The sequence below is a fragment of the Orycteropus afer genome, unplaced genomic scaffold, assembly GCF_000298275.1.
Source record: "Orycteropus afer afer isolate SDZICR_OR568_19922 unplaced genomic scaffold, OryAfe1.0 scaffold00033, whole genome shotgun sequence".
NCBI lineage: Eukaryota > Metazoa > Chordata > Mammalia > Tubulidentata > Orycteropodidae > Orycteropus > Orycteropus afer.
This window is the reverse complement of record NW_006921620.1, coordinates 2,827,207-2,846,881: the sequence shown is the minus strand read 5'-3', so window position 1 is coordinate 2,846,881 and position 19,675 is coordinate 2,827,207. Positions and strand designations below refer to the sequence as shown.

Here is a 19,675-nt window from a genome sequence, read left to right as displayed (position 1 = left end):
TTTTTTTTTTTAAATGCAAATTCCTGGGGTCAACCTCAAACCTACTCAATCAAGACTCTGAATATTGCCAGTTGGCAAAAGAGAAATTGACTCACAAGGGACTGAAAAATTATTCTTACAGTATATATGGATATGATGCATCAAACAAAGGGCTATATACTGTATGATTCCATTTATATGACATTCTGTAAAAGGCAAAAATTATATAAACAAAAATTAGATGGTTGGTTGGGGTGGGGAAGGGGATTCACTACAAAGGGGCTTTTTAGGATCATGGAAATTCTCTATCTTGATAATGGTGGCAATTATACAACAATATATATTTGTTGAAACTCGGAACTATATTACTTCAAAAAGATATTTTACTGTATAAGCACAATACCTCAACATATCTGACTTAAATAAAAAGGAAAGAATCAGGCTCTGTATTGTGTTAAGACTGGGCAGGCAAGCACTCCCATTAATCATATAAAAAATCCTTAATGTTTATTTACTTACTTATTTATGGTTTTATATACAAAACTATTGAAATTATATTTAAAGAATTTAACTGCTGTTTCTGTTGGGTTTTTTTTTGTGTATGTATATACTTTATAAAATATTCAGAGATGCAGCTCATTATTAAACTAACTATATTTTGAATTGCTTTGCATATAAACAGTATCCATACTTAACCTTTTCCTTGCTCAAGTTAGTATGTATCTATCCTCTAGTCTATCCTCTAGTTAGTTACCCTCCCTTCCCCACCCACTCCTTGTAGCCATCAAAGTATATTTCTGTTTTTCTGAAACCCGTTTCTTGATTTCTTACAATAGTGGTCTTATATAACATTTGCCCTTTTGTGATTGACCTCTAATGGCCTCTAAGTTCGTTGATGTTATGTTTTGTAGATTTCATCATTGTTCTTTAACATTGCATAGTTTCCATTGTGTGTATGTACCATAGTTTGTCGATCCATTCCTCTGTTGATGGGCATTTAGGTTGTTTCCATCTTTTTGCTATTGTCAGTAGTGCTGCAGTGAACATGGGTGTGCATATATCTGTTCATGTCACATTTTGAGACAAATACCTAGTAGTGGGATTGCTGGATCATATTATATTTCTATTTCCAGCTTTATAAAGAAGTGTCATACCATTTTCCACAGTGTTGCACCATTTTAGGGTCCCACCATCAGTGTATAAAGATTCCAGTCTCTTCACACCCTCACCAGAATTTCTTGTTTTCTGAACTTTGCTATTAGCACTGGGGTGAGATAATATCTCATTATTCTTTTTATTTCCATCTCTCTAATGGCTAATAATCTTGAGCACTTCTTCATGTGTTTGTTGGCTGCCTGAATGTCATCTTTGGTGAAGTGTCTGTTCATGTTCTCTGCCTATTTTTCAGTAGGATTATTTGTTTTTTTGTTGTTGAGGTGTTGAAATTTTCTATAAATTTTCTATAAATTTTATTGTTCAATAGGTTGCTGCCAAATTTTTTTTTCTGTCTGTGGGTTCTCTTTTTACTCTTTTGGTGAAGTCTTTTGATGAGCCAAAATAAAAGGAAACAAATTAACTGCCATTGAGTTGATTCTGACTCATAGCAACCCCTATTGGGTTTTCAATGTTGTGAGTCTTTACAGAGCAGACGGCCTTATCTTACTTCCGTGGAGTGGCTGGTGAGTTTGAGCCACTGACTTTTTGGTTAGCAGCCAAATGCCCTAACCACTACAACACCAGAGCTCCTTTTTGATGTGCACAAGTGTCTTGATTTTGGGTGGTGCTAGTCATCTATTTTGTCTTCTGGTGTTTGTGCATTTTATGTTATGTTTGAGAGTGTATTTATGCCATGTATAGGGCCCCTGAGTTTGTCCCTATTTTTTTGTTGATGGTCTTTATGGTTTTAGGTTTTATGTTCAGGTCTTTGATCCCTCTTGAGTTTGTTTTTGTATATGGTGTGAGATGAGATATGGGTCCTGTTTCATTTTTTCTGCAAATGGATGTCCAGTTTTGCCAGCATCATTTATTAGAGACACTATCTCTTCCCCATTTAATGAGTTTTGGCCCTTTGTCAAAGATGAGCTGTCCATAGGTGGATGGATGTAGTTTTGTTTAATTCTATTCTATTGGTCTATGTTCTTGTCATTTTACCAGTTGTTATTGTTGTTGTTGTTGTTATGTGCCATCAAGTCGTCTCCGACTCATAGTGACCTTTCCTTTGGTTTCCGAGGCAGTATCACTATGGAAGTAGATTGCCCAGTCTTCCTTCTGAGGAGTGGCTGGTGAGTTTATAGAATACTTCACACAGCAACAACACAATATACTGTCTTTTCTGGTACACATGGAACATTCTCTAGAATAGATCATATATTAGACTGTAACACAAGCCTTAATAAATTTAAAAATATCAAAATATTGCACAGCATCTTCTCAGATCACAGTGCCATAAAATGAGAAATCAGTAATAGGAAGATCAAGGGAAAAAAGCAAACACAGGGAAACTGAATAATACCCTGCTTAAAAACTTAAAAAAGAGTGATTATTAAAAAATCCCTTGAATCAAATATGAAAACACAGCATACCAAAGTCTTTGGGACATAGCAAAAGCAGTGATCAGAGGGCTATTTATAGCAACAGATGCACACATCAGAAAATAAAGAGCCAAAATCAATACCTAAACTCAGCGTCTCCAACAATTAGGAAAAGAGCAGCCAAAAAAAAAAAAAAGGCTAAAGTTACCAGAAGAAGAGAAACAATAAAGATTTGAGCAGAAATAAATGAAAGAGAAAGCAGAAAAATAGAATACTAGGAGTTGGTTCTTTGAAAAAAAAAAACTACTCCTTGAGTTTCAGCTCTGCTTCCTGTTCCAGGCCCACTAGAACTGGAGGCTTTTTATGACTCACAAAGCTCCTGGCTGCTGAGGCTGACAAACCCAAGAGCAACAAGTAAAATGGCACAGTCCCAAGATTAGTAGACAACACAGCAGGCCACTAGTTCAACTCAAGAAACAATCCCAAGATCAGCAAGCAACATGACAGGACACTGAGATGAAGACTCAACCAAATGCAGCATCCATATGTGCCAAAAGCTAAGGACCTTTCCCAAAGTTTCTCCATATATACCGAAAGCAGGCCACACCCCAAAGGCAACTCTCTTTCCACTGATAAACATCTTACAGTAGATTCCCTATGGAGTTAATTACACCACATTCAACATCATGGGTTATAACTACATCTAGCTGCCCAGCTACTCAAAGCCATGGTCCAGCCAAGTTGACACACAGACTTAACTACCACACCAACCTCTGATTTTTGGTCTAGCTTTGTCTTTGTTTCTAAGATGTGTCACCTGCAGACAGCATATTGATGGGTCATGTTTTCTTTTCTGCAACTCTGTCTCTTGATTAGTACATTTAATCCATTTACATTGAGTGAACTCATATTTGAGTGTAATTTGCTAAAAATATGAATTTATTGCTGTCATTTTGCTATGTGTTTTTTTGTGGTGTTGCTGATTTCTTTGTTTTGTATAATTTTCTCTGATGAGCTCATTTTTTTTATGAATTTTTAAAATCAGTTCCTTCAGTGCTAATGTTTGAGTGCTTAATAAATATTTATGACTTTCCTCTTTTTCTGAAGAGGTTTATTAATTTACTTTGAGCTCATTATTGTAAAAAGTCAAAGATAGGTTAATATACGGAAGGAAACTGTGTTGGTTACCAGGGGTGGGAGGGGAGGCAACACTGCAAAAAAATTAAATAAATAAATAAAAGATTTACTTTGTGTTTACTCTCATTTATTATTTTCTTACCATTCTGTTTTCCATTGATTCATTTATACTCCTTTGGTCTTCTAGTGTGTTACCTACTTCTGAAATCTTCATCTGAATCGTCTGGATTTCTGTTTGCTATTTTTGCATGGTTTCTAATTTTTTGTCAGTTCTTATATTGTTTTACCAAGTTTAAAACAGTCTGTTCTATCTCAAAATCATCTTAACTTCCTGTATTTGGATGTTCTGTAACTATACTGTTTATTCCTTAATTTTGCTTTGTAGTTGTCCTCATGTCCAAATTGATGTCTCTGCTTCCCTTTTTTCATTTTGTAAGTTTATTTCACTTTGGATACTTCTGGGTTATGTTTTCATGTGTGTTAATCACAGATTGTTTGCTGTTAACTTGTTTTCTGTCTAAAGGCCTTTAGGATCTCTTGTAAAGTTGGCCTGGTTTTTACAAATTCTCTTAATTTCTGTTTGTCTGGAAATGTGTTATATTTGAGGGAGAGTTTTGCTGGGTATGTAATTCTTGGTTGGCAGTTTTTTTTCTTTCAGAGTTTTGTATGTATCATCCCATTGCCTTTTTGCCTGCATGGTTTCTCCTGAGAAATCAGAGCTTAGTCTTATTGGTTGCCCCTTGTAGGTAACTTTTTGTTTTTCCCCAGCTACTTTCAGGATTCTTTGGTTTTGGTAACTTTGATTATGATATGTCTTCTTGTTGTTGTTATGTGCTGTCAAGTCGGCCCCGACTCATAGCAACCCCTCCTTGGGTTTCCGAGGCAGTATCACTACAGAAGTAGGATTGCCCAACCTTCCTTCCAAGGAGTGGCTGGTGGGTTTGAACCGCTAGCCTTCTGGTTAGCAGTCAAGTGCTTTAGCCACTATGCTACCAGAGCTCCTATGATATGTCTTGGTGATTTTATTTTGAGGTCTGTCCTGGTTAGGGTTTGTTGAACTTTTTCTTGTCTTTAATGTTACAAGGAAATTCCCTTCCAACAAACCTTAAACCATTTTCTTTGGTTTTATTTGATTCTCTGTTAAAGAATTCTGATCACGTGTATGTTATTCCTCTTGATGGTGTCCCACATAAATCTCAAGACTGTCTTTTTTTTGGTTCTTTATTCTAATTGTTCCCTTAACAAAGTAGTATTGAGAGATTTGTCTTCAGTCTTGCTAATTCTCTCTTCCATTGATTCATTTGTACTCCTTTGGTCTTCTAATGTGTTACCTACTTCAGAAATCTTCTTATGAATGTTCTGGATTTCTGTTTGCTGTTTTTGCCTGGTTTCTAATTTTTTGTCAGTTCTTGTATTGTTTTCTTGCATTACTCTAAAGTTTTATCTGTGTTTTTTGTAATTTTGTTGTTTTCCTTGATCTGATTCTGAATCCACCCGGGGGGGGGGTGGGACGGGACTCACTGCCATCAAGTCAGATCCGACTTACAGCGACCTCTCCTTGGGTTTCTGAGGCGGTATCACTACAGAAGTAGATTGCCCAATCTTTCTTCCAAGGAGTGGCTGATGGGTTTGAATCACCAGCCTTCTGATTAGCAGTCAAATGCCTTAGGCATTACAAAGGCACCTAAATATAATTCTTTTGCATTCCTTGTCATGCTGTTTGAGTGCCACTTCTTCCTCAGCAAAGTGGGTTTTTTGTTTGTTTGTTTGTTTTGCTTTATTTTGTTTTGATATATCCAAGTGAGTGGGACTGGTATGTACTCTTTTCACTCGTTTGGCAGCACTTGGGCACTTAGGAACTCACTGTCTGTCTCCTGGAAGGTGTGTTAGAAGATTAGAATGTGTGTACAGATTTCTATTCATTGTTCATGTAAAGCAGTTGAGGGCAAGTTCAACTGGTATTGGAGGCCATCTGTCATTGATACGTTGGTACAGAAGCAGGTGGTGGCCCTCGCCTAGTGGGTGGGCAGCAGGAGGTGCAGATTTAGTTAGTTGTGTGGGCACAGTGAAACACTAGTAAAAAGATAAAAATAAGAATAAAAAAACACCAACAGCATAAACAGCCAACCCCTCCACAAAAAGAAAACAAGTAAAAGAAAGGGGGGACAAGAGAAGGACAAAAAGGAAAAATCTGGAGAGGAGGAAAAAGAAAAGAAAGCAAGAGAAAGAATAGTAAAGAAAAATACAGAAAGAAAAGCAGGGGATGGAAAAAAAGAAAAGAAAAAAGAAGAAAGAAAAAAGGGAACAAGGAAAATAAAACAAGAACCAGGGAAAGGAAAGAAAGTAGGAAAATAGTCAATTGGGAAAAATAAAAAAAGAAAACTTGGGGCAGCAGTGTCCCTGCTGGTTAAGCAGGCACCTATTTCTAGAAGGTGTTCCTGCCAGCCTAAAAGGCAGCTGTGGGCAGGGTGCCTGGTCCCAGAAGGTCCTGTTGACCCAAAGTGGTGTTGGTGTACCTAGTCCCATAAAAAGTTTCTGCTGGCCCAACAGGCAGCTAGGACCAGGGTGGTTGGTCCCAGAACTAGTTCTTTCCTACCCAAAAGGTAACTGGTGAACAAGGTGTCTGAACCCAGATGAGTTCTTGTTGATACAAAGAGCAGTTGGGTGCAGCAGGGTCCCTGTTCCCAGAGAGAAAGTTTCTTCTGTCCCAAAAGGTGGCTGGAGAAGGACACGTGATCCTGGAACCAGTTCCTGCCTGCCCAGAAGGCAGCTGGTGACAGGCACCCTATCTGGGCTGGAATTCCTGCTGCTGCAGAAGGTGGGTGGGGATGGAGGATGGCCATGCCTCCAATTACCATGAGGGTGCAAAGTACAAAGGGAATGTCACACCGTTGTAGTTATCAGCCACCAGTGTGGATATCCAAGCAGCTGTTAGCACGGAGAACCACTTATTAGGTTGCTACCCCAATTGCCTCTTACAAATACTCAAAATAGCCATACCGTCAGGCCAGTCAGCAGTCCACAGCTCCATCTATCTCTTTATATATTGTTTCCATTGTTTTTTCTACTGCCCAAAAAAACCAAACTCACTGCCATCGTGTCAATTCTAATAGTGACCCTATAGGACAGAATAGAATTGCCCCTTGGGGTTTCCAAAGCTATAAATCTTTACAAAAGCAGTCTGCCGTCTTTTTCCTATGGAGCATCTGGTGGTTTTTAACTGCCAGCCTTTTGGTTAGCAGCCTAGTGCTTTAACCACAGTGCCATCCACTTCTTTATCCTTGCCTTTGAAGCTCAGGATTTCAGGATTATCATCTGTATCCGTTTCAGTTGGTTTCTCGTTTCTTTGTTGTAGAGGATCTGGATAGCTTGTCTGACTATTCTGCCATCTTGTTGAAGTCCCTTAATGTTTATTTTTGAATTTTATAGTTTTTCTATATACATTTAAATATTGTACATAGATATACAGAGAATAAAGGCGCTGTGGTTGACCCATTGCCTGCTAACTGGGTCAGCAGTTCAAACCCACTAGCTGTTCTGCAGAAGGAAAATAGGGCAGTCTACTTCTGTAAAGAGGTGCAGCCTAGGAAACCCAATAGGAGTCACTCTAAGTTGGAATCTACTCAGTGGCAGTGAGTTTAGTTTTTTGGTTTATATACAGAATGGGTTTCTTTGCAAAACTTTTGTTTCAATTATATATACATTTGTTGGGTTGTAATATATATTTCTTACTGTGGGTCATAGTGAAAATATTTTTTAAAATGCTACCGTAGAAAAACTTTCACCCTGTGTGAATAGGAAAACATAATATAGTAGCATTGTTTCAAGTACTAAAAAAAATAGTAAATTGTGTACAATAGAATGCCTACACACCAATTCAGATCCCTGGGTAGTGCAAACAGTTTATGCTTATCCACTTCTGAAAGGCTGGCAATTTGAACCCACTCAATGACACTGCAAAAGGAAGGATTGTTGATCTGCTTCTGCAGAAGATTTCAGCCAAGAAAACACTATGGAGCAGTTTTATTTTGTAGAACACATGAGGTCACCATAAGTCTGAATCAACTCAATGGCAACCAGGTTATAAACCAATTCAAATGAAAGAATTAGAGCTGAAACAAATAACACCAAAGCTGAAGCACAATGTGTACAGTATGATTCCATTTATATAAGTTTTAAAACATGTAAAATTACAGTAAATTGGTTAAGGATACATTGGGAATGCTGTACAGTCAGTCAAGTTTTAGTTAATGGCTAATTCTTGAACAAAGGGGATTAAGCCTTTTAGTTATCAGCCAAGTGTTTAACCATTGTGCCACCAGGACACACCATATCTAATTTTCTTTTTTTTTAAATGTAACTATGGTAAAGCACTTAGATTTGAAAAAGCTGGGGTTAAAGGGTATTTTCTCTATACTCTTATGTTTGACTGTTTCAATAGTAATAATAATAATAATGTATTTGTAAAGAGTTATTGGGTACTCTGGTAGTGTAGTACCTAAGGCATTTGACTGCTAACCAGAAGGCAGGCAGTTCAAACCCTTCTGTTCCTCAGAAGGAAGATTGAGCAGTCTACTTCCATAGTGATACTGCCTCGGAAGCCTGAGGAGGAGTCGCTATGAGTCAGATCCAACTCCACAGCAGTGAGTTTTTGAGTGAGAGAGTTACTAGTAACCTAACTTTTAGTCTTGAAGTCATCAGTGAGATCAGTGAGATTGGGCAGTAAGTAATGAGTTCTACCCAAGGTAAAGGCAAGGGAGAAAGGAGAAAAAGGAACAGAAAAAGAAAAAGAAGAGGCTGGAGGGAGTGATGAAAATAGGAGAAATATCACATCCTCAACCTGCATGACTATGGTGGTTGAAGAAATTTCTGCTGCACTGCTGCATAACTTATGTTGGCCATGAGAGGACAAGAAAATTTTCTATTAATAGAAGTTTAAAAACATATTTAAAAACAATTTTTTAAAAATCATAAAATTAAGGTTCATTGTTTTAAAATCAGAATAAATAAGCAAAAAGAAAATCAAAATCCCGTCACTCATTGTTGATATAGTTTATATCCTTCTCTGCTAACCAGAAGGCTGGTGGTTCAAATCCACCAGCCACTCCTCAGAAGGAAGACTGGGCAATCTACTTCTGTAGAGATACTGCCTTGGAAACCCAAGGAGTCAAAAATGACAGCAGTGAGTTTGGTTTTTGGTTTTGAGGCTCTATGTTAGCACAACTGTACTTGACTTTTTAAAAGAAAAATGAGATACTATACAAAACATACTTTTTATAACCTTTTTATCTACTCAACAATATGTCCTAAAGAAAAATATTCAATGGCTTTGTATTATAGATTTCCATGGTGTAAGCATACCACAATTTATTTCTTATCCCTGTTGTGAAATAATTTAATTAATAAACTATTTCTGTAAGCATCTCTGCAATAGAGTCATTACAACATCTTTTATTATTTCCCCAGAGTAAATAAGTTCATAGAAGCTGAATGAATGAGTATGCATATTGTTAAAGGTTTTGGTTCTTTATCTAGTTCTTCCCTAGCACTTTTCCTAGCACTACAGGAGAAATGAGAAAGGATAGGTTTACATGAAAAGGATATATGAGACAGTTGTAGGAGTTATCAATATTCAAAATAGATATGTGTAGATTATATTTTGAGGGCCTTGAGTAGAATGCCTTGGATCAGAATAAGTTCATTATAAAATAGGTTTTCATTGTCCCAGTTAAGGATAATTGGGTTTCTAACTTTCTTTTTTAACCTAAGTTTGTTTTTTTTTAAAGACTAACTGGAAAGAGTATCAGTAGCCTTCCTTCCTTTGTTCCTTCCTTACTGTTTCTTTCTTGCTCTCTTCCTCCCTTCTCTTTCTATAAAATTAAGACTTCATCAGTCCCCTTTTTTAGTGCTACAGGAAGACATGCTCTTAGAATAACAACTTCTAACACAAGTGACAACTCTAAGCTGTGCTAAGCAGGTAAAATCTCTATCTACAATGGGCATCAAAGCCCAAACAAAACCAAACCTGTTGCCATTGAGTCAATTGTGACTTCGATTCCTAGCTTGTAAGACATAGTAGAACTTCCCAATAGGGTTTCCAAGCCTGTAATCTTTATGGAAGTAGATTGCCACATCTTTCTTCCATGGATTGGCTGGGGGTTTGAACCACCAGCCTTTTGGTTATCAGCCAAGTGCTCAACCACTGTACCATCAGGGCTTCTTTACACACCAAGGAAGTCCAAATCAGCTTAGGAAAGCTATCAATAGAGAAGATAATCCTGTGAACTAGATCTGTGGCAAGGCTATCGATCGAAAGGTCAATGTTTGAAGGGGGGTGCACAGAGTAGAGTCATTCTGGAGGTGGTTTGTAGGTGAAGAGAAGTTTCGCAGACTGGATTATCCTCAAATAACTTTCTAAAACCTGTTAAGTTACAGATCTCAAAACTAGGAGCTGCCCAAATGGAATAGTAATGAATATACTGCCCTAAGAACATTTTTTGTTTTGATTGATACTCACATAAACTAACTAGATACAGTGATGAATGTATTGTGCAACATAAAACTCTACATAGTAAGAATAGAAGGGCTGTGTATGCACAGGAGACAGCTCGGAGGGGAGGCAGGAGTGCATGGGTGGGAAGGACACAGGGAAGAGGAAACTATGGGGAAGAGGTGAGAAGAGAGCTGTTGTGTTGTGGGAAATTGCAGTCAAGGTCATGAGACCAACTGTATGTGAGCTGCTGTATGGAAAATGAATTTGCTCCGTAAACTTTCAACCAAATCACAATAAAAATTAAAAAAAAAAAAATTCTCAAGTAGACAGCAACATCTTCGAAGGGCAAGGACTATGCCTTACTCATTTTGGTTTCTCCAGCTCTTAGCACATGTTTAGTAATAGTAGACAATCAGTATATGTTGAACCAAATAACTAATTCTTTCATTAATTCTTCTGAACAGACTGGATTATGGACAGAACTTGGGAAGATTGAAAATAATTTCTTAAAGCCACTCCACACAGGACTTAATATGTCAAAAGCACATTATGAAGCAGAAATTAAAAATAACCAAGAAAATAGCCACGGTTGGTAATGTGTAACTTCATTTTCAGTTAGGTCTAAAAACATATTTTGGAACTGTCACATATATATTCATAGTAAAGACTTTTTTTAAAAAAAAAAATCTTGTACTTCTTTAATTTATACCAGACAAGGAAAAATGACAGCTAAAACTTTTTTTTTTATTATCAAAATGATTTTTAGCCACTCCAGAAGTTAATTAACATTGAAATTAGGCTAACAAAGAGTTGACTCAAAGCACATTCTGGTTTAAAGCCTCAAGTTCTGATTGATGATATGATTGACTGCATTATTTCTGTTTAGGTACCATTTTACTTCCTTTGGTTATGTTGGGTCTACCCCCTACCTCACCCCCAAATAAATCTACTAATTATGGAAAATTTAGATCTAGAATTACTTTCAAGTCAGCAGTTATATGTTTTCTTGTAATCATTTCCAAATAGATATGATTGTATTTCTATAGTCATTACTAGAAATTGTCTTTTTTAGTGTATTGGGTGTAAATATGATTATATACTGATGAAATATTTTTATAAACTTTCATTTTCTATACATGCCAATATAATGCTATTCACCTAAAGCAGCATTAATTTACATGTTATAAAATGTAATATTGATGTTTAATTTTTTTTTTTTTTTGCTTATGGTTTAAACATACTCTGAGCTTTCAAGCATTAACAATAATTGACACAAGTAACTGCCATACTTTTTACAGTTGATGAATGATGAAAGCAGCTTATAAATTTATAACTGAACTCTGAGAGTTGTTTTAAAGGATGTGACACATAGTTTTTTCCTTTTCTTACAGAAGTCCAGAAGTCCAAAGATACTTGTTCTGTAACTGTATGTGGAGAGGAGATGCCTAATATGCCTCCTGAAATGCAGCTTAAGGTGAGCTAAAGTTTTCCTAAGTTTTTCAAGCGTACATATAGCTGAAGATTTTTCTCTGTTATGCTTTGTTTGTCTTTAAAGGCAGAATTAATAATACTAATTTTTCTTGTCATCCAGGTCCTACATTCAGCGCTCTTCACGTTTGATTTGATTGAAAGTGTTCTAGCTCGAGTAGAGGAACTCATTGAAATAAAAACAAAGTCTACCTCTGAAGAAAATATTGGGATAAAGTGAAGGTTCTGCCTCCTAAATAAAAACTAGCAAAATACTGTATTTTGTTAAGACTTGTTAATACCTTTATTTAAAATTTTCTGTAAAAGTTATTGTTAACTAAGTGGGGTTCATATCAGGCATGCAAGGATGGTTCAACATTAGAAAAACAATCAACGTCATCCACCACATAAATAAAACAAAGAAAAAGGACCACATGATCATATCAATTGATGCAGAAAAGGCATTTGATAAAATCCAACACCCATTCCTAATCAAAACTCTCAGCAAAACAGGAATACAAGGGACATTCCTCAACATAAAAGGCATTGATGCAAAACCAACAGCCAACATTATTCTCAGTGGAGAGAGACTGAAACCATTCCTCTTGCCAACAGGAACCAGACAAGGATGCCCTCTATCACCACTTCTATTTAACACTGTACTGGAAGTTCAGCCAGGGCCATAAAGCAAGAAAGGGAAATCAAATGCATCCATATTGTTAAGGAAGAAGTCACACTATCCCTGTTTGCTGATGATATGATCCTATACATAGAGAACCCAAGAGACTCCGTCAAAAATATACTGGAACTAATTGAGAGATTTAGCATCATGGAAGGATACAAGATCAACATCCAAAAATCAGTTGGATTCCTCTATACCAGCAAAGAGATTGCTGAAAAAGAAATAAGGAAATAATACCATTTACAATAGCTAACAAAAAAATAAAATACTTGGGAATAAATCTTACCAGAGACACAAAAGACCTGTGCAAAGAAAACTCTAAAAAACTATTTCAGGAAACCATAAGAGATCAACATGAATGGAAGAACATCCCATGCTCATGGACAAGAAGATTGAACATTGTGAAAATGTCAATTCTACCCAAAGCCATCTATACATTCAATGCAATCCAAATCCAGATCTCATCAACATTTTTTAAGGACATGGAAAACCAATCACTAACTTTATATGGAAAGGAAAGAGACCTCGGTAAGCAAAGCACTATATACACACAATGGAATACTATGCAACCCTGAAGAATAATGTAGAATCTGCAAAACACCCATAATGTGGATGAACTTGAAGGACATTATGCTGAGTGAAATAAGTAAATCACAAAAGGACAAATATTAGTCCGTTATTGTAAAAGTCAAGGAAAGGTATATACATGGAAGGAAATTTTCTTTGTTGGTTACCGGGGATGGGAGGGGTGGAGAGGGAACACTGTTAGATAGGTAGAGATAAGTATTGATTTGGGTGAAGAGATGGGCACTGTACCAAAATGTGAGTGATCAACATGGTGGCACTGAGGAAGGGGAAGAAATAGGTATATGGGAGGTGCAGACAACAAAGATGAACCCTTTTGCACATATAGTACTGTGTTGTCAGTGAAGGCAAACACGGGTATATGGGTGGATAGATGTGTGGACAGGCTGAACTAGTAGGTATGCCTACGCCATTCCTCGGAAGGTTGGGCAATCTACTTCCATAGTGATACCGTCTCGGAAACCTAAGGAGGGGTTGCTATGAGTCAGGTCCAAATTGATGGCACATAACAACAACAACATTCAGCAGGGAGTGTACCCAAGACCATGTATAGGGTTGGCAGACAGTGGTTCTACAAGTGTATTTGTATGTTCTGTAAGAATTCCCAGGGGTATAGTAGAGCTGACAAGGGACAAGGTTGTAGTCACTTCTTGGTCACAGCCAGCTACCCAGAGGGAGAGAGTAATTGAACCTGTGGGCTCTGGGCTGTAATTGCAGGGGACATCAAGCTCAATTGGCATAACATACTCCACAAAACATTGTTCCACCTCCTACTTTGGCGAGGAGCTACTGGGATCTTAAAAGCTTGCAAGCAGCCATCTAGATGCAACGATGGGTTTCTCCTCATCTAGAGCAAAGAAGAATGAAGAAAACCAAAGATTCATGGAAACAATTAGTCCTAGCGACTGGTACACCATGCGATCCACATACTATACAACTATGAGACCAGAACTAGATGGTGCTCAGCTACCACTGTCAACCACTTGGAGGGGGATCTATGAAGGGGATTCTGGATAGAGAGGGAGAACAATGTGGAAAAAACCTCAAAAATCATTTGGAAAAGAAAAAAAAAGGGGACCAGGTTTGCTGATCTGATAGAGCCTGGTGGAAGCACTGAGACTATGACCCCTAGCTGCCCCTCAGGTCTGGAATAGAACCCACACCTGTGGCTTCCAGCCAAACAAAAGACAGACATGATTTGAACATTTACCTGAGGTAGATACACTCCTTGGAGAGAACAATCATGGGAGAAAGAAGGGCTGTGTATGCACAGGGAGACAGCTCACAGGGCAGGAGTACATGCAGGGATGGACACAGGGAAGAGGTAACTATCAGGAGGAAGTGGGAGGGGAGTTGTTGCATTGGGGTTAATTGTAGTCAGTGTCGAGACAGTTTGTGTGAACTGCTGTATGAAAAGTAAATTTGCTCTGTAAACTTTTACCCAAATCAAAAATAAAATAAAATAATTAGAAAAATGTAGCTTTTCTCATTTATGAATTTGCTTAGTAACACATGGATCAGTAATATTCTTTGATTATAAAAAGTTATTTACATGGTAAATAATTCCCTTGTATGTATTTTAAATACTTCTTTAAAAAATCCAATACATACTAATTATTTTGTGTTATAATTTCATAAATTGCAGTTGCAGTGCCTTTATTCATTCATGTATATGTGGTGAGTTTATAAAAATACTAACATACTTTCTGCTTCAGCTAGATGCTATGTTACATTTTAGAACTTCTCAGGTCAAACTGGATATCATCCCACTGTAAGAGTGTAGAGACTGTTTTGACTACTTAGTTGGTTGGAGCTCTGGTAGCATAGTGGCTAAGACACTTGCCTGCTAACCAGATGGCTGATGGTTCAAACCCACCAGCCACTCCTCGGAAGGAAGGTTGGGCAATCCTACTTCCGTAGTGATACTGCCTCAAACCCAAGGAGGGGTCACTATGGACGGCATCTAACAACAACAAGCTGTTTATCTTATCTTCCCTCTCCTTCCTTGTCTCAGGAGTAGTCTCAGTGGGAAGGTCCCATCACCATCTCTCCAGCAGAAGTTACAGTGTGGAAGCACTGTGCAAAGATTAACTTTAGAAATACATGCTGCCCTTGTGGAAAACCTTTTTAAAAAGAATAGCTTTTCTTTTAGTCTAAGGGGCTAATTAGAAAATTCTATACTTTTATTTTCTAGCAAATATTTTTCCACTCAATTTACTTTGTATCATTAAGAATCTCCACCTGATTTTTACAATATGTGTAGGTACTAGATTTTTTTCTTAACATTATTAAAGGAATTATGCAACAAAACTCCTAAGAATAAAATCACTTTTAATTTTATGTATTTTATTTTAAATTAATATTAAAAAACATTTAAATATATATTTGAATATTATAACTTAACAAGTTTATTTTAATATTCTTCCAAAAGGGCATTTATAAGATAACTTTGAGTTAAATTAATCACTACTCAGTTTTATCTTTTGAAGTGTTTTCCAAACAGGACTCTGCTCAATGACATAAGCTTTAGCTGTTATCATTCTGTAGCAGATGCTATCTATATATGGTTTGGAGGTGGTCTGGAAGAAGATATAAATGTGCAACATTATTAACAGAAGTAAATAAGGTAATTTTACAAAGTCGCATTAAAAAATACTTTTCACTCATTCAACAAGTATCTCTTGATCACTTTATATGTGGCAAATATAGGTTGTATTAGAGTTATAGAGAGGAAAAAACATCTAATTAGCTTCAAAGATTTTCAAACATGTAAACAGAAAATTAGAATAAATACTAAAAGAACTGCTTTAATGGAGATGTGTTCCAGTTTAGAATAGGAATAACTCTACCTGGGGGGAATTGTAGGGGTGTCAGGGCATATTCCACAGAGGAAGGCAAGCATGAAAACAAAGTGGACAACTGGTGAAGAGCATACTATGAAATAGTATGTTTGCACTCTGATATTTCATGACACACTGACCGGTATTTATACTGTAGAATTTCAAGATACAGGTAACCAGTATGGCCAACAATGTATATGTGGTCAGATAGTCTTTCAGCCTAGAATGAGTCATATGTTGGTAATGGTGCCTGAAGTAAATTAAGAAAACTTGAGTGGTGAGTCCAGGCTTGGAAAAGAGTTGCTTGTTGAAATAGCAACTTCTAAGGGAACAGAAGCAGGGATATTTGTCAACCTTGTTCAAGAGGGTGTGCACCATGAAATCAAGACTCTTAAACTGTGACTCACCTTAGCTATAGTGCATATAAGATTAATAGCATTTACTGTGTTATGTACTGGAAGTATCCTTAAGTTTCTACCCAGGAATCTGAAAAACAATTTATAAGTTATGTGGATCATATAACTTTAATATCTGTTACCCAAAGTAGGTGAAAAATCCTACTTAAGATCAAACAAACTCTAGTTTGTTACTTGTTCATTCCTTCATGCCCTGCCTTATTCCACAGAGGATTTGAGGTGGCATTGTAGCCAGTATTTAATTGACTAAGAAATACTCATTTTGCCTAAGCCTTTCAGGAGAATCCCATAAATCAGCATGAACACTCAAACTTGTCACATTAATACACAGAATAGCTGTTTGACCTGTGCTTCATTAAACACAACAGGTTAACATTTAAGTTTATCTTCCAGCAAAACAAAACTTCCTAAAATAATTAACAATTGAAGTAAAGACAGTATAATTTCAGAAAAATATGTCTGAACTGATACTCTTCCATACCTCTGTTGAATCCTGAACATCAGTTTCCATTCCTGGGAGCCATGGAGGGCAGCAGACAGAACCAAAAAACTATTTCGGTGAATGTTTATAAACTTCTCAGTTTTGGCTAGAACAATTTCTTCAGCTGACATAAGGCATTCTTTAGCATCCATCAATAAAAATGCAACTCCTAGAGAAGGTGATGTGATATTTGTGGCAAGTAACAAAATATTACTTTGTCATATTGATAGAAAATTTTATTGTAAACTTAACAAACAAAAATTCCTATAATAAAAGATGTCCAGGCCCTAAACAACCACCCATAAACCCCAACCCAAGGCTGTTGAGTTGATTTCCAACTCACAGTGACCCTGCTGGACAGATAACTGTCCCATAGGGATTTCAAGGCTGTAATCTTTACAGAAGGAGAGTGTTGCATCTTTCTGCCATGGAGTGGCTGATGAGTTCAAACTGCCACCCTTTCGGTTAGCAGTCAAATGCTAAACCACTGTGCCACCTGGGTTCATTAAACAACCGCCCATGAGGAATAGTAATGACCATTTAAAAAAAAAAAAAAAAAAACCTCTTAGACAACAAAATAATGTAGGTAATTTGAAGTGCTCTGTACCGCCCCCCCCCCCCCCAAAAAAAGACGTTACTATTTATTGAAAATGTTTTGGTCATAACCATTCTTTTTTCAGACTAAGTTACTGGTCACATGAAAATAATACTTAATTTTAGTTAAAAGATTAATTATATTTAAAAAGTTAATTTTCACTGTTATAATGGTTTTTAAAAGATGGAAATTAAGAAAGATAGTCTTATGCAAACCTTTAATTATTTCTTGTTGGAGAAACCTTTCTACTAGAACATAAACTATTATATAAATTAATACACTCTGAGCAGATTTTTGGGATCTCTGAACCAGTATCGAGACCTGTAAGTATAGCTCAGAAGGGAAATCTGATCTAATCATCATAGCTCTTTAAGATGTAGGGAAGACATAATCTGAGGAAAGCAACCTAAATATATAGTAATTGTATGAACTTGGGCAATTTATAAAACCTCTCTGAACCTGTTTCCTTTAATATGTTAATAATAATCCTTTGTTAGGATTAAGTTGTTAGAGGCCATCAAGTTGGCCCCAACTCAGCAACCCTATGGACAGCAGAATGAAACACTGCCCGGTCCTGCATCTTCCTCACAATCCTTGCTGTGCTTGATCCCATCATTGCAGGCCACTATGTCAATCCATCTCATTGAGGATCTTCCCCTTTTTCATGCACCCTCTACTTTACCAAGCATGATATCCTTCTCCAGGGAATGGTCCCTTCTGACAATATGACTAAGTAGGATAATGTATAAAACGTGGCCAAGGTACACGATAGGTATTCATCAAAAATATTTTACTTCTTCCTGGAGGGCTCCAATTTACCAGGATAAGTTAGAGACTGAACTATAGTTTCAGCCTGGAGATCTATTTCTAAGAAATTTTTAAAGAGCCTGTCTTCCACTTCACTAAAGAAGATAAACAGGTTCACAATTACTGGCCATCTCACCCCAGCAGTAATTGCAAAGCTCAACAAGGCAGAAAATAACAAATGTTGGCAAGGGTGTGGAGAGATTAGATTCTCTCATACACTGCTGGTGGGACTGGAAAATGGTATAGCCACTGTGGAAAATGGTATGGCATTTCCGTAAAAAATTGGAAACAGAAATCCCATTTGATCAAACAATTCCATTACTAGAAATACATCCTAAAGTGAGATCCAGGATATAAATAGACATGTTCATCACAGCAGTTTTGCTATAGTTCACTATAGCAAAAAGGTGGAAACAACTTAAGTGCCCATCAACAGATGATTGGATAACCAAACTATATAGGACATTCACACAATGGAATAGTATGCAATGTTAAATAATAATGAACAACCCACAAATAATGGAATACTATGCAACATTAAATAATAATGAAGAATCTACAAATCACCTAGTAATGTGGATGAATTTGGAGGACATGCTGAATGAAAGAGCCCTGGTGGCATAGTGCCTAAGGCATTTGACTGCTAACCAGAAGGCTGGTAGTTCAAACCCACCAGCCACTCCTTGGAAACAAGACTGGGCAATCTACTTCCGTAGAGATACCACTTCGGAAACCCAAGGAGGGCTCACTATGAGTTGGATCCGACTCGATGGCAGTGAGTTTGTTTTGAGCATGCTGAATGAAGTAAGTCAATCACAGAAGGACAAACATTGTATGAGTCCATTATTATAAAAAGTAAAGAAAATTTTGTTGGTTACCAGGGATGGGAGGGAAGAGGGGGAAATTTTCTCACCAGCTGAGAGTCATGCATTGATTTGGGTGCCAGAAAAGGCAATTTAACAAAAATATGTGACCAGTACAATCACTGTAGGGAAAAGAAGGACACAGATACATGCACAAAAGATACAGACAACAGAGGCAAATACTGCATTACCAGTGGTAGCGAACACCTGTCTATGGGTAAATGCATAGACAGGTAAGAAGATCAGGTGTGGACAGGAGAACAGGAATATACCCATGACCATGGATAGATTTGGCTGAAGATATTCTTACATGTGTATTTGTGCTACCAAAATATCCATATACATTCTAGAAGCAGCTGGGGACACAGTTGGAGTACCTTCTCAGTGACAACAAAGCACCTTGAGGGAAAGAGTCACTGGGCCTATGGGCTCAGGACCATGGTCTCAGGGGACATCAAGCTCAACTGGCACAACACAGTACAAAAAAATCTTGTTCTACATCCTATTTTGGTGAGTAGAGACTGGGGTCTTAAAGGCTTTCGAGCAGCCATCTAAGATGCAAATACTGGTCTTCTCTCATCTGGAGCAAAGAGTGAAGAAAATCAAAGTCATATGGAAACAATTAGTCCAAGGATATGATGGGCTGGGGAACAAGCAGAGAAGGTGAGGAGAAGGGTGGGCTGAGCTGTGGACTTCTGTCGGTCCGGAGGACGCCGCCATTTTGTAGGTTTAAAAAGCGGCTTGACTATTTTTAAAGAGACAGCACTCTCGCAGATTCCTGTGGTGGTAGGACTTAAGA

General features: G+C 37.3%; 2 protein-coding genes across 2 annotated transcripts in view; one reads left to right on the top strand and one right to left on the bottom strand.

Moving 5' to 3' along the window:
- Window positions 1-11,848, top strand: part of GLMN (glomulin, FKBP associated protein) — a 43,433-nt gene extending 31,585 nt beyond the window's left edge. The window contains exons 16-18 of the mRNA XM_042780307.1: window positions 10,605-10,728; window positions 11,532-11,614; window positions 11,732-11,848. Of these exons, the coding sequence (XP_042636241.1) occupies window positions 10,605-10,728; window positions 11,532-11,614; window positions 11,732-11,848 (324 nt within the window). The remainder of the gene's footprint in view (window positions 1-10,604; window positions 10,729-11,531; window positions 11,615-11,731) is intronic.
- Window positions 11,849-15,333: 3,485 nt separating this feature from the next.
- The window catches only part of CUNH1orf146 (chromosome unknown C1orf146 homolog), a 16,951-nt gene continuing 12,609 nt past the window's right edge, over window positions 15,334-19,675 (bottom strand). The window contains exons 3-5 of the mRNA XM_007936119.1: window positions 16,612-16,780; window positions 16,122-16,200; window positions 15,334-15,453 (exon numbers count right to left, since the gene is read on the bottom strand). Coding sequence (XP_007934310.1) covers window positions 15,334-15,453; window positions 16,122-16,200; window positions 16,612-16,780 — 368 coding nt within the window. The remainder of the gene's footprint in view (window positions 15,454-16,121; window positions 16,201-16,611; window positions 16,781-19,675) is intronic.